Source organism: Bufo bufo, chromosome 3 (assembly GCF_905171765.1).
Source record: "Bufo bufo chromosome 3, aBufBuf1.1, whole genome shotgun sequence".
NCBI lineage: Eukaryota > Metazoa > Chordata > Amphibia > Anura > Bufonidae > Bufo > Bufo bufo.
The window spans coordinates 694,123,423-694,139,181 of NC_053391.1; the positions used below are offsets into that span (position 1 = coordinate 694,123,423).

General features: G+C 51.0%; 1 protein-coding gene across 1 annotated transcript in view; it reads right to left on the bottom strand.

Annotated features, from left to right (window-relative positions):
- Positions 1 to 10,767, bottom strand: part of STARD10 (StAR related lipid transfer domain containing 10) — a 34,142-nt gene extending 23,375 nt beyond the window's left edge. Inside the window, exon 1 of the mRNA XM_040426572.1 lies at positions 10,433 to 10,767. Coding sequence (XP_040282506.1) covers positions 10,433 to 10,591 — 159 coding nt within the window. The 5' untranslated portion in view covers positions 10,592 to 10,767. The remainder of the gene's footprint in view (positions 1 to 10,432) is intronic.
- Positions 10,768 to 15,759: the final 4,992 nt, after the last annotated feature.

Consider the following 15,759-nt stretch of genomic DNA (forward strand, 5'->3'; position numbering starts at 1 on the left):
ATCTTCTGTGGACGTAGGCAGATTTGGTACAATAATGGGGGTCTGCAGGCAGCAGTGAAGAGGGTGGAGAGCGGTACAATAATGGGGGTCTGCAGGCAGCAGTGTAGATGGTGGAGAGCGGTACAATAATGGGGGACTGCAGGCAGCAGTGTAGATGGTGGAGAGCGGTACAATAATGGGGGACTGCAGGCAGCAGTGAAGAGGGTGGAGAGCGGTACAATAATGGGGGTCTGCAGGCAGCAGTGTAGATGGTGGAGAGCGGTACAATAATGGGGGTCTGCAGGCAGCAGTGTAGATGGTGGAGAGCGGTACAATAATGGGGGTCTGCAGGCAGCAGTGAAGAGGGTGGAGAGCGGTACAATAATGGGGGTCTGCAGGCAGCAGTGTAGATGGTGGAGAGCGGTACAATAATGGGGGTCTGCAGGCAGCAGTGTAGATGGTGGAGAGCGGTACAATAATGGGGGTCTGCAGGCAGCAGTGTAGATTGTGGAGAGCGGTACAATAATGGGGGACTGCAGGCAGCAGTGAAGAGGGTGGAGAGCGGTACAATAATGGGGGTCTGCAGGCAGCAGTGAAGATGGTGGAGAGCGGTACAATAATGGGGGACTGCAGGCAGCAGTGAAGAGGGTGGAGAGCGGTACAATAATGGGGGTCTGCAGGCAGCAGTGAAGAGGGTGGAGAGCGGTACAATAATGGGGGTCTGCAGGCAGCAGTGTAGATGGTGGAGAGCGGTACAATAATGGGGGTCTGCAGGCAGCAGTGTAGATGGTGGAGAGCGGTACAATAATGGGGGTCTGCAGGCAGCAGTGAAGATGCTATATACAGGTGTATAGATATAGATGATGCTGGAGGCACAGGGCGGTCGTAGTAATGCTTCCTGCCTATAATCCGTACATTATAGATGGCGCGGTCAGACCCAATTACAGGGATCTCGCATGGTCTGTGGTGACCAGTGACAGGTCTCTTTACCAAACCTCTAATCACTGCAGAAATCCCGCTCCAGCGCACACCGACGAGTCCTGATAATCATCAGCCCCGGGCTCCGCCCACTTGTCACTGACAGCGATGGGAAGAGGACTCATCAGGGGCAGCATAAAACTGCTGACAGATTCCCTTTAAGAGACAAGATGGTGGCGACTACAGGAGCAGTCAGACAGCGCTCTATACATAGGCTGATGTAAAGTTCTGTACTGTGCTGGGTGACAGCGCCGGTGGCGGCCATACTGATGTGGGAGGGTCAGCTCCACATTGTGCTGACTCTACATTCCTGTCAGTGACAGTAGGACACGTTACACAACAGCGAACCGGTCCGTCCAGTCAGACTGCGGGTGTGTAACGTATAGCAGTACTACGTTATCGGGGGAAGAGCGCTGTATCTAAGCCTAGTGTGATAGTGTATGCTCAGCCGCTGTGTATCTAATCCTATACTGTGTGATACTGTCTGCTGAGCTGTGTATCTAATCCTCTCCTGTGTGATACTGTCTGCTGAGCTGTGTATCTAATCCTACCCTGTGTGATACTGTCTGCTGAGATGTGTATCTAATCCTACCCTGTGTGATACTGCCTGCTGAGCTGTGTATCTAATCCTACCCTGTGTGATACTGCCTGCTGAGCTGTGTATCTAATCCTATCCTGTGTGATACTGTCTGCTGAGCTGTGTATCTAATCCTACCCTGTGTGATACTGTCTGCTGAGCTGTGTATCTAATCCTACCCTGTGTGATACTGTCTGCTGAGCTGTGTATCTAATCCTATGTGATACTGTCTGCTGAGCTGTGTATCTAATCCTATGTGATACTGTCTGCTGAGCTGTGTATCTAAGCCTACCCTGTGTGATACTGTCTGCTGAGCTGTGTATCTAATCCTACCCTGTGTGATACTGTCTGCTGAGCTGTGTATCTAAGCCTACCCTGTGTGATACTGTCTGCTGAGCTGTGTATCTAATCCTACCCTGTGTGATACTGTCTGCTGAGCTGTGTATCTAATCCTATCCTGTGTGATACTGTCTGCTGAGCTGTGTATCTAATCCTATCCTGTGTGATACTGTCTGCTGAGCTGTGTATCTAATCCTATCCTGTGTGATACTGTCTGCTGAGCTGTGTATCTAATCCTATCCTGTGTGATACTGTCTGCTGAGCTGTGTATCTAATCCTATCCTGTGTGATACTGTCTGCTGAGCTGTGTATCTAATCCTATCCTGTGTGATACTGTCTGCTGAGCTGTGTATCTAATCCTACCCTGTGTGATACTGTCTGCTGAGCTGTGTATCTAATCCTATCCTGTGTAGTACTGTCTGCTGAGCTGTGTATCTAATCCTACCCTGTGTGATACTGTCTGCTGAGCTGTGTATCTAAGCCTCTCCTGTGTGATACTGTCTGCTGAGCTGTGTATCTAATCCTATCCTGTGTGATACTGTCTGCTGAGCTGTGTATCTAATCCTATCCTGTGTGATACTGTCTGCTGAGCTGTGTATCTAATCCTATCCTGTGTGATACTGCCTGCTGAGCTGTGTATCTAATCCTCTCACATGTGATACTGTCTGCTGAGCTGTGTATCTAATCCTATCCTGTGTGATACTGTCTGCTGAGCTGTGTATCTAATCCTACCCTGTGTGATACTGTCTGCTGAGCTGTGTATCTAATCCTACCCTGTGTGATACTGTCTGCTGAGCTGTGTATCTAATCCTACCCTGTGTGATACTGCCTGCTGAGCTGTGTATCTAATCCTCTCACATGTGATACTGTCTGCTGAGCTGTGTATCTAATCCTATCCTGTGTGATACTGTCTGCTGAGCTGTGTATCTAATCCTACCCTGTGTGATACTGTCTGCTGAGCTGTGTATCTAATCCTATCCTGTGTGATACTGTCTGCTGAGCCGTGTATCTAATCCTACCCTGTGTGATACTGTCTGCTGAGCCGTGTATCTAATCCTACCCTGTGTGATACTGCCTGCTGAGCCGTGTATCTAATCCTATCCTGTGTGATACTGCCTGCTGAGCCGTGTATCTAATCCTATCCTGTGTGATACTGCCTGCTGAGCCGTGTATCTAATCCTATCCTGTGTGATACTGCCTGCTGAGCCGTGTATCTAATCCTATCCTGTGTGATACTGCCTGCTGAGCCGTGTATCTAATCCTATCCTGTGTGATACTGCCTGCTGAGCCGTGTATCTAATCCTATCCTGTGTGATACTGCCTGCTGAGCCGTGTATCTAATCCTATCCTGTGTGATACTGCCTGCTGAGCCGTGTATCTAATCCTATCCTGTGTGATACTGCCTGCTGAGCCGTGTATCTAATCCTATCCTGTGTGATACTGCCTGCTGAGCCGTGTATCTAATCCTATCCTGTGTGATACTGCCTGCTGAGCCGTGTATCTAATCCTATCCTGTGTGATACTGCCTGCTGAGCCGTGTATCTAATCCTATCCTGTGTGATACTGCCTGCTGAGCCGTGTATCTAATCCTATCCTGTGTGATACTGCCTGCTGAGCCGTGTATCTAATCCTCTCCTGTGTGATACTGCCTGCTGAGCCGTGTATCTAATCCTCTCCTGTGTGATACTGCCTGCTGAGCCGTGTATCTAATCCTCTCCTGTGTGATACTGCCTGCTGAGCCGTGTATCTAATCCTATCCTGTGTGATACTGTCTGCGGAGCTGTGTATCTAATCCTATCCTGTGTGATACTGTCTGCTGAGCCGTGTATCTAATCCTCTCCTGTGTGATACTGTCTGCTGAGCCGTGTATCTAATCCTATCCTGTGTGATACTGTCTGCTGAGCCGTGTATCTAATCCTATCCTGTGATACTGTCTGCTGAGCCGTGTATCTAATCCTATCCTGTGTGATACTGTCTGCTGAGCCGTGTATCTAATCCTATCCTGTGTGATACTGTCTGCTGAGCCGTGTATCTAATCCTATCCTGTGTGATACTGTCTGCTGAGCTGTGTATCTAATCCTGCAATGTGTGATACATGCAGTGACTACTACATCTGTGATGAGCAGTAGTGCACCCTGGGACTTGTAGTCCCTCCAGGCTCCGCACTCCTGACTCTTGCAGTGTAATCCCCATGTGACGAGCCGCTCTTCTCTCCACAGGCGCCGCTTCTCAGAAAAGCAAGATGATTATTTTCCAAACATTTGAAGGAAAGCCTCCCACACAGGTTCCTTCTGATCCAAAAATACGTTATCCCAGAGCAGCTGCTCCTGCCGAGAGGCCGCAGGTCTGACGGGTGTTCTGCTCCGCACTGCCGTCACCCGGGACAATGCAACCATAGAAACCGCCAAGAGAGCGCCCTGCACCTCCTCCATCACTCCAACCAGACACACTCATCTTAAAGGGGACCCTACCATAAAATATACATCCCTTCAAGAAAGGAAAGAAAACTTGGGATTGTTGTGCAAGCCCCTCCTCCGTGTTCTGTCAGCAGCCCCCTCTCCTCCAGGTTCCGTGTTCCGTCAGCGGCCCCCTCTCCTCCAGGTTCCGTCAGCGGCCCCCTCTCCTCCAGGATCCGTCAGCGGCCCCCTCTCCTCCAGGATCCGTCAGCGGCCCCCTCTCCTCCAGGATCCGTCAGCGGCCCCCTCTCCTCCAGGATCCGTCAGCGGCCCCCTCTCCTCCAGGATCCGTCAGCGGCCCCCTCTCCTCCAGGATCCGTCAGCGGCCCCCTCTCCTCCAGGATCCGTCAGCGGCCCCCTCTCCTCCAGGATCCGTCAGCGGCCCCCTCTCCTCCAGGATCCGTCAGCGGCCCCCTCTCCTCCAGGATCCGTCAGCGGCCCCCTCTCCTCCAGGATCCGTCAGCGGCCCCCTCTCCTCCAGGATCCGTCAGCGGCCCCCTCTCCTCCAGGATCCGTCAGCGGCCCCCTCTCCTCCAGGATCCGTCAGCGGCCCCCTCTCCTCCAGGTTCCGTCAGCGGCCCCCTCTCCTCCAGGTTCCGTCAGCGGCCCCCTCTCCTCCAGGTTCCGTCAGCGGCCCCCTCTCCTCCAGGTTCCGTCAGCGGCCCCCTCTCCTCCAGGTTCCGTCAGCGGCCCCCTCTCCTCCAGGTTCCGTCAGCGGCCCCCTCTCCTCCAGGTTCCGTCAGCGGCCCCCTCTCCTCCAGGTTCCGTCAGCGGCCCCCTCTCCTCCAGGTTCCGTCAGCGGCCCCCTCTCCTCCAGGTTCCGTCAGCGGCCCCCTCTCCTCCAGGTTCCGTCAGCGGCCCCCTCTCCTCCAGGTTCCGTCAGCGGCCCCCTCTCCTCCAGGTTCCGTCAGCGGCCCCCTCTCCTCCAGGTTCCGTCAGCGGCCCCCTCTCCTCCAGGTTCCGTCAGCGGCCCCCTCTCCTCCAGGTTCCGTCAGCGGCCCCCTCTCCTCCAGGTTCCGTCAGCGGCCCCCTCTCCTCCAGGTTCCGTCAGCGGCCCCCTCTCCTCCAGGTTCCGTCAGCGGCCCCCTCTCCTCCAGGTTCCGTCAGCGGCCCCCTCTCCTCCAGGATCCGTCAGCGGCCCCCTCTCCTCCAGGATCCGTCAGCGGCCCCCCCTCCTCCAGGATCCGTCAGCGGCCCCCCCTCCTCCAGGATCCGTCAGCGGCCCCCTCTCCTCCAGGATCCGTCAGCGGCCCCCTCTCCTCCAGGATCCGTCAGCAGCCCCCTCTCCTCCAGGATCCGTCAGCAGCCCCCTCTCCTCCAGGATCCGTCAGCAGCCCCCTCTCCTCCAGGATCCGTCAGCAGCCCCCTCTCCTCCAGGATCCGTCAGCAGCCCCCTCGCCTCCAGGATCCGTCAGCAGCCCCCTCTCCTCCAGGATCCGTCAGCAGCCCCCTCTCCTCCAGGATCCGTCAGCAGCCCCCTCTCCTCCAGGATCTGTCAGTTATATTTTGTGACACATTTCATCAGGGAATGGCATAACTAGCATTTCCCTAATGTAATATGATTATAAAGGGGATAATAACCACCTACCTTTATAACGGCATGTCGGGGGGAGGGGGCGATATTTATGCAAATCCCTAAGAGTCCTTAAAGGGGTTCTCTGGGAATTAAGAAAATGAAAATACCTAAATATTACCTTATAATAGATATATTCCCAAATACCTTTCATTATTAAGAGTGGCTAGCTTTGTCTACGGAGCAATCACTAGGAGAAACAAAATGGCCACCGTCCTACCAGTATGCACAGAACCTGTCCTAACCACACAGGAGGACAAGTTACTTCACAACACTGAGCTGAAGAGCTGCCTCATCCTCCTCTCTGCTCTGTGGGAATGGAAATGATGAGGAGACATGAAGTACAGAGAGGAGGGTGGGGGTGATGAGCAGCAGCTCTTGTCTGCAGACTCCATTACCACAGCCTGTGCTGTCCGTCCTCTCTGGACTTCATGTCTCGTGTGAACTAAACTCCCCAGAGATTCGGCTAATGTTCTTATCATCTGTATTCAGGAACATAATCCCTGACAAGCAGAGAGGAGGATGAGGCAGCTCTTTAGCTCAGTGTTGTGAAGTAACTTGTCCTCCTCTATGATCAGGACAGGTTCTGTGTGTAATAATAGGACGGCAGCCATTTTGCTTTCCCCTAATGATTGCTCCCCGACAAAACGAGCCATTATAACTAATGAAAGGTATTTGGAAATATATTTATTATAAGGCAATATTTAAGTATTTTTATTTTCTTAACTCCTGGAGAACCCCTTTAATATGGCTCCAGAAGGCATCACTGCGCAGTAACTGCTCTCGGGTGCCTTAGACATAGGTCAGCTGATTTTTACTCTAGCTCAGCTGCAATGTTTATTGGGGTCTGGGGTAATCTGCTATCCACCTCCTGCCTCATCACAGGCTGCTGTGTCCACCCCCATATGTTGTCTGTTGGAGTTTGTCTTCTGCTCGCTCTCCCCCATGCTTTACACTGCATCTCTGCTATGTATAATCACAAGCTCAGCAGGAGTCGGTACGGAATTGATGCATCTATCTCTCACACGGTGTCATAAATCAGCAACTCCAGCCTCGTAATGTGGTGTAAGAAATCCCATCATCCCCCGGGACATGTTCCTTGTGTAAGACGGAAGAATGCTCTGCAGGATCCCGGGACGTCTCAGGCAGCAGGAATATTAAACACTTCATAAAGGAGAACCGGGAACTGGGGAAGAGCCGCGCGGCCACACCATGGAGCTAGCTGCCCCGTGGCCATATGTGCAGGGCAATCTCTGGCTGCTGGGGTGGCATGTCATTCAGCCAGTTGTGGATCATGGTGGCCATGAAGTCCTCGGCCTGATCCCAGCAACAACACTTCAATCCACCTACCATCAGCCAATCCCACCCCTGATGACCCATAGAACCTATGTCCAGCAATGTCAAGCAGCACTAGTAATACATGGAGCAGCCCCCATACACCAGGTATAAGGCCAAGTTCTAATAGTTCACCATTAATATAGAGGACAATCCTTAGGCCGAGCTCTAGTAGTCCAACACTAATAAATGGTCCAGTCCTTAGGCCAAGCTCTTGAAGTCCAGTACTAATAGATGGACCATCCCACATTTTAGTAGTCCACTATTAATGGATCAGACCTTGGTCCAGTCCTTAGGCCAAGCTCTAATAGTCCAACACTAATAAACGGTCCAGTCTTTAGACCAAGCTCCAGTAGTCCACCACTAATACATGGCCCAGTCCTTGGGCCAAGCTCTAATAGTCCAACACTAATAAACGGTCCAGTCTTTAGACCAAGCTCCAGTAGTCCACCACTAATACTTGGTTCAGTCCTTAGTCAAAGCTCTAATAGTGCACCACCAGTACACTAACCATCCCACATTTTAGTAGTCCACTATTAATGGATCAGACCTTAGGACAAGCTCTAGTAGTCCAACACTAATAAATGGTCCAGTCTTTAGGTCAAGCTCTAGTAGTCCAACACCAGTCCTTAGGTCAAGCTTTGTACTCCACCACTAAGATGTGGTCCCGTCCTTAGGCTCAGCTCTAACAGTCCAATACTAATACAGGATCAGTTCTTAAGCCAAGCTCCAGTAGTCCACCACTCATACATGGTCCAGTCCTTAGGCCAAGCTCTAATAGTGCACCACCAGTACACTGACCAGTCCTTAGGCCAGACTCTAGCTGTTAACCCTGAATGCATAGTGAAGTCCTTAGGCCAAGCTCTAGATGTGAAGCATGGACCAGTCTTTAGGTCCAGCACATACAGACCTGTCCTGGACCTGCCTCCTGTGCCATCACTATGCAGTTGGCAATCTCAGGGCGGAAGAGAAGTTATTGGAAAGTTCCACTAGTTACAGAACCGGTTTGTCTTGATGCCATCCGCCGACTCGGCCAAAACACACAGGAAACGCACTTACCGAGCACTTTCTCCAAACACGGCAAGTGGTGAGTCAGAGAAGAGTCACTGGAAACATGCAGCAAACCTGAACAGGTGAACTGGGCTTAACTCCTTCCTGAAACAGTCAACTACCTTTTGTGTCACCCCACTTCCTCATAGATTGTAAGCTCTTGCGACCAGGGCCCTCACTCCTATTGTTTCAATTGCATATTAGCCAGTTACATCCACCCTCTGAACTGTAAAAGCGCTGCAGAATATGGCGGCACTATAGAAATAAAGATTATTATTATTCCTGGGCCACCAGTATCCTATTATCACTGGTTACCCCAGTGCAGTCAGGCTGATTACTGGTATTTAAAGGGACAGTAAGAAATCACTCCTGTTGGCAGAAGAGCGGATTTTTATGCTGCTGGGGGATTCACTTAAGTTTTTTTTTGCAGTCCATACGCCCGTTTTCAGGAGTAAATCTTGCTGGGGCTGGTGTCCTATCCCCCACCAATCCCAAGTGTCAAGGATGGCGGAAAAATGCCCGTGCAACAAAATATTGCCGCATGAGCATTTAAAAAGTCACAAAAAGGGTGTAAAAATGTTTACAAATGGCCCCCACTGGCAGGCGGAGCGTACTGGGCCTGACTTTAGTGCACTGGAAGCGGCGCGGAGCCTGCGGCATTGCTTCCTGACGTCTCTATATGACTGCGCACGTTCATCTCCCAGTAAATTGCATCCTGCCAGCGCTCTAAGTGGTTTTATATAACAGAGAAATCACCGGAGCTGAACTTGTGATCACCTCAGACCCGCCAGTGACCCTGTACCGCTGGGCCTACGGGCACTGTGCACCCACAGCTGCCCCCCCCCCCCCCCCCACAGGGCACGTTAACCACACGCTGATGGCAGACGGGGGAGGGGGCGCTGCGGCTGCTGAGGAGCTTCCATGGTTGAGATGCAATGTCCGTCATGTGGAGGTGAGCTGGAGGTTTCTGACAGTCATCATACGTCACTTCCACACCATGAAGAGGATACGCGAGCATGGCGGGAAGGATGATGGGTGGAGTAATTCTGCTGCTGGCGCGCTGCACCTCCGTGTCACTGCTTCTGGGGGTGTAGCGTATGGTGCATGACACAAGATATACAGGGCATGTGCCAGCTGCGGTGCCAGCTCATGAGCAAGTGTACAATAATAGGGACAGCCGGTGCCATGTATGTGCCAATCACCCACATACAGCGCCGCCCCAGAAGTCAATGACACATTTTACAAAATATCATACATATACACAGCATACTGATACCTACACACATACATGTCATACCAATACCTACACAAACATATATAGAAGAAAAGAAAAAGTGGCAGCACCGTCTCTAATGCAAACAAGGGGGTGCAACTGGCCCAATATGGATATGAGCAAATCCTATGCATAAAAGTCAAAAAAGTGGGCAGCACTCCACGAGATAAAAAAGTACAAAAAAATCTTTATTTACCCAAACAGGACATGTGACGTTTCGGCTCTATGCTGGAGCCTTTATCAGGCCTGACAGCCGAAACGTCACATGTCCTGTTTGGGTAAATAAAGATTTTTTTGTACTTTTTTTATCTCGTGGAGTGCTGCCCACTTTTTTGACTTTTATGCATAGGATTTGCTCATATCCATATTGGGCCAGTTGCACCCCCTTGTTTGCATTAGAGACGGTGCTGCCACTTTTTTGACATTACATATATACACACACATACACATACACACACACACTAAGGTAATACTGATATCATACGGAAAGATACACATGTATACACACAGCAATCCCAGGACTACACAGACACCTGTCATTATGTACTACATACCTCTCACACAGTGGCCTGGGCCACATATATATATATTTTACACACACCGGGGCCCCCAGACTCTTATCAGATGGACTTACCCCCAGGACACACAGTAACAGCAGGCGTCCAATAGATGAAGGTGGATACAATGTAACAAACTGAACCCACACAATACAAGGGACAGACACTAAAAGCTCCATCCGATACAATGTAACAACATAACTGGAATCTGACCCAGTGGATCCATTGAGCAGATCCCATCCGAGCCCATGTCCTGACCCAGTGGATCCATTGAGCAGATCCCATGTCCTGACGCATGCTGCTGCTGGTCCTCACCTTGATCTTGTGCAGCGCCCTCTCCTCCTCCAGGATCTGCACCCACACGGTGACCCCGGACTTGTTGTAGGTCAGGCTCCATCCCGCCTCCGAGAGACAGTCCGTCCTGAAGTTCTGGAAGTCGCGGTCGTCGGGGATCTGCACGCTGTCCCTGGACATGGCGCTCACTGGGTGCTCGCGGGTCTGGGGCTCTGCTCGGGCTGCGCGTCCATATGGCGACCGCTCTGGGGCAGAGGATCCGGTTCTTCTGGAGCAGCAGGTGCAGCAGGACCTGCAGATACCCGGAGAGACAGCGGAGTATGCCTGTATCTCTATCTACACGGAGTGCCCCCTCCCACATAATGCACCCCCCCTCCCGTCACATCTGGCAGCCTCTGGGTCCTACTGCCGGCTTCTCTCCTCTACAGCACATGTACTGCTCAGTGCTAGAGTCCTGGGCAGCGGAGCTTACACTTTATCCGCTCAGGCTCTGCCATTACTAGATCCAGGAATCTGGGGTGACTTCAATTTGGGGCGATAGGCCTTAAAGGGAAATAATCACAAGGATCGATTATTATTTTTACCGCTTTCAAAGACTCTGATTGCTGTCAGTGAATAGAAACATCACATCTGATGATCCATTTTGATCTAGTCCTGCTGGCACAACAGCTCCATGGACAGAGATGAACCCACCATCAGGACGGGGTTGTAGTCTCTGAATGTCAGCTATGTAATCTTCTTTCAATGACAGCAAGCAGATATAGGAGTAAGGGGCTGAAGCACATAGCAGATTAGAAGACTGCAGAAATGTCGCTGGCGGACACGTACCCCGAGAGATGGCGCGCGTCGATGATACATTTGGCGCAGGTTACACATTTTTAGCCCTTTTTGCACGAAACTGTCAAGATAAGGAGAAAAAGTGTCAAAAACACAATAAGTAAGTTGCTTTTCTGCATCTGGGAAAGCTGGGTGATAAACAATATGGCCTCCATTACGGTCCCTGCAGGGGTATGAAGGATACGACCGCCACCCTGTATATCCACATACACTCGCCTTTCAGGATCCCAGGAAAGCTGAGTGATGGGTGCCATATAACGACTGCCTATTATATATTGCTATATCTCTTGGGGATTTGGTGGTGAGTGGAGGATGAGAGATCCAGACGTTATACAGTCGGAGCTGAGGGGCCATGATGGGGGTAGTAGTTTGTATTTAGCGGGAGAGCGGTTCCCACAATCCAGAGTCACCTTTGCTAGCAGGGACCCGAAAAAATGTAAAAGGACCCGAGGCCACTTGTGGGGCGCGTGCGCAGTGTCATGTCCTGCTATAACACAGGGATTATCTGCTGCATCACCGGCCTCTGTGGTATGTGGGCCAACTGGTCCCACCACCCTGCCCAGGACAAACACCCCCATCATTTCCCGCAGGTGACCAAGGTAACCCTGCCGCTAGTGACCAAGAGTCTACTCCCTGATGACCAACTGGGCAAGAGTCCAGGTCCTGAGGGATCAGGTGTCCAGGCTCTGGTAGACAAGCCCCCATAATATAAGATATAAAGGGCTCGGTGGCTGACCTAGTGAGTAAGAGCTCTGTTGACTAAATGAGTATGTATCCATTTCCAGCAATGAAGTGGGCAAAAGGTCCAATCCACGGTGACCAAATGTATGGTACTGGTCTGTAAAGACCAAGTAGGTCCATGTTCAGGTCATGGTGACCAACTGTGCAAATTTTTGAAGAGTTCAATCACTTGTGACCTGATGGGTAAGAGCTCTGGTGACTAAATAGGCATTTACCCGTTTCCTAGCAATCAAGTGGCAAATTGTCCAATTCTTGGTGACTAAATGTGCGAGAGCCCTGGGCAAACATCTAGCCTAGTCCGGGATGGCCAAATGGGCAAATGTTTGGACCCCGGTGACCAAATGACCAGTGTCTGGTGACCAAGTGGTCAAATGTTTGGAGACTAGTGACCATATCCCAGCAGTCAAGTTGGCAAACGTCCAGTAACTGGTGACCAAATCTATGCTGACCAAATGGCCAAGTCATCCGACCCCTTGTGAACCAGTGGTTAAATGTCGGACCAAGTCAGCAAATCTGAGGTTATTTGTGATCAAGTGTACAACAGTGACACAACTGACTGGGAATACTGGCCGCAGGCGACACACCAGCTGCATCACCACCAGGGATCGCATCAAACTGGGAACTGTGGACCAGAAAGGGTTAATGCATATGGAGCGGGCCTGTATGCCCAGACTACCCACCAATCCAATCTCAGTCTCCAAGAGCGATCAATACAAGGAGGGGGCAGCGCCCGGCGTATAGGTGTCCACATCCCAGCACCCCTCCCCCGCAGAGGTGACCCATGATGCACCTGACTACTATGCAGATCTGACCGTCAGGAGTCTAGGAAAGCTGGGTGCAGTGTTAGGGAATATCCTGTGGCCCCTAAGCCGGCGCTGCTTCCCAGAATCCCCTTTTCTCTTCTTGTGTCAGTTTTCACTGTAGTTCTGGTATTTTGTTCGTGAAGTGTTATAAACCCTGCCCAGAAGCAATGCTATATCTGTAGCCCTCACCTATAGAATATCCCTTTAAGGAATGTTCCTGCACCCGGCCGCTCTAATCTCAGCCTAAACAAGTAAAACCTGCGCGGCGGCCGGCAGGACGAAACCTAATCACAACCTGGGATCGGTGATAAGGGAGCGGTCGGACGGCGGAGTCCACGTCAGTCCTGCTGTGGTCACCTGTCCTCAGAGCGCCAAACTGCTGCGACTAGTCCTTAACCCCCTGTGTGCTGCATGCAGAGGCCTGCCTTATTCCCTGACCCGGAGCAGAAGAAGCAGAGGCATCTTCTAGGAAAGGGTTAGAGACGTCATGAATCAACCTCGACCCGTCATTCCTATCCAGGGGGCTGATCTTTGGGCACAGCTATGACCAGGGACTCCAGCTAAGCTGCACTGTCTACTGGAGTCTGTGGTAGTCTAAGATCCACCTCCTGTATCATCAGCACTTCTAACTCCTTCTCTGTCCCCCGTGCTTTACACTGCAGATCTGCTCTATTAAAGGGGTTGTGCAGGAATGGGGAGGGGGAAGCAAAGATGAGTTACCTGCACCCTACTCCTCCAGGTCTGGGATGTTCCTCTGGGCTCACTTGATGTCAACATCTGGTTTGAAATTGCCGCGGCCAATCTCTGGTCAAGGCGGAACCACAGAACCAAGCCCAGTATATGTATATATATATATATATACACAGCACCAGAACCGAGCCCAGTACATAAATACAGCACCAGAACCGAGCCCAGTACATATACACAGCACCAGAACCGAGCCCAGTACATATATACAGCACCAGAACCAAGCTCAGTACATAAATACAGCACCAGAACCAAGCTCAGTACATAAATACAGTACCAGAACCAAGCTCAGTACATATATACAGCACCAGAACCAAGCTCAGTACATATATACAGCACCAGAACAAAGCTCAGGACATGAATACAGCACCAGAACCGAGCCCAGTACATATATACAGCACCAGAACCAAGCTCAGTACATAAATACCGCCCCAGAACCAAGCTCAGTACATATACACAGCACCAGAACCAAGCTCAGTACATAAATACAGCACCAGAACCAAGCTCAGTACATAAATACATCACCAGAACCGAGCCCAGTACATATATACAGCACCAGAACCAAGCTCAGTACATAAATACAGCACCAGAACCGAGCCCAGTACATAAATACAGCACCAGAACCAAGCCCATTACATAAATACAGCCCCAGAACCAAGCTCAGTACATATACACAGCACCAGAACCAAGCTCAGTACATAAATACAGCACCAGAACCGAGCCCAGTACATATACACAGCACCAGAACCAAGCCCAGTACATATATACAGCACCAGAACCGAGCCCAGTACATAAATACAGCACCAGAACCGAGCCCAGTACATATACACAGCACCAGAACCAAGCTCAGTACATAAATACAGCACCAGAACCAAGCTCAGTACATAAATACATCACCAGAACCAAGCTCAGTACATAAATACAGCACCAGAACCAAGCTCAGTACATATATACAGCACCAGAACCAAGCTCAGTACATATATACAGCACCAGAACCAAGCCCAGTACATAAATACAGCACCAGAACCGAGCCCAGTACATATACACAGCACCAGAACCGAGCCCAGTACATAAATACAGCACCAGAACCGAGCCCAGTACATAAATACAGCACCAGAACCGAGCCCAGTACATAAATACAGCACCAGAACCAAGCTCAGTACATAAATACAGCACCAGAACCGAGCCCAGTACATAAATACAGCACCAGAACCGAGCCCAGTACATATACACAGCACCAGAACCAAGCTCAGTACATAAATACAGCACCAGAACCGAGCCCAGTACATAAATACAGCACCAGAACCAAGCCCAGTACATAAATACAGCACCAGAACCGAGCCCAGTACATATACACAGCACCAGAACCGAGCCCAGTACATAAATACAGCACCAGAACCGAGCCCAGTACATATACACAGCACCAGAACCGAGCCCAGTACATATACACAGCACCAGAACCAGATTCATCTAATATATAAAGCAGAGTGTATGTCCGCTAAAGGAATCCGCACCGTCACATTTACAATCACACATATTTGGCGCACAGGTGCATCAGGTTGTAGACCGGGTCTCAGCTCTCTAGGACGTACTGTTCCTGATATATTCCCAAAAAAATGCAAATATGGCACATCACATGACCTACATAAGCCAATAGTAGCCTGCAGGACTTGCTCTTCATATCCCAACTGCTATACACACGGTCACATGACCCTTATCAGCCAATAGAAGCTCGCAGGCCCTTAGTCTCCACATACACACAGTTTTACTCTGGGTTTCCATAACAACACAGCCACTTTTGTTCACTGCTGTAGGTCAGCTTTAAAGGGGCAGGGCGCTGTGGATGACACTGTTAGGGGACGGTCCGCTATGGAGGTCAGCGTTAAGGGAGCGGAGTGCTGTGGAGGTCACAGTTATGGGGACGATCCGCTATGGAGGTCAGCGTTAAGGGAGCGGAGTGCTGTGGAGGTCACAGTTATGGGGACGGTACGCTATGGAGGCCACAGTTAAGGGAGCGGAGTGCTGTGGAGGTCACAGTTATGGGGACGGTACGCTATGGAGGTCACAGTTAAGGGAGCGGAGTGCTGTGGAGGTCACAGTTATGGGGACGGTCCGCTATGGAGGTCACAGTTGAGGGAGCGGAGTGCTGTGGAGGTCACAGTTATGGGGACGGTCCGCTATGGAGGTCACAGTTGAGGGAGCGGAGTGCTGTGGAGGTCA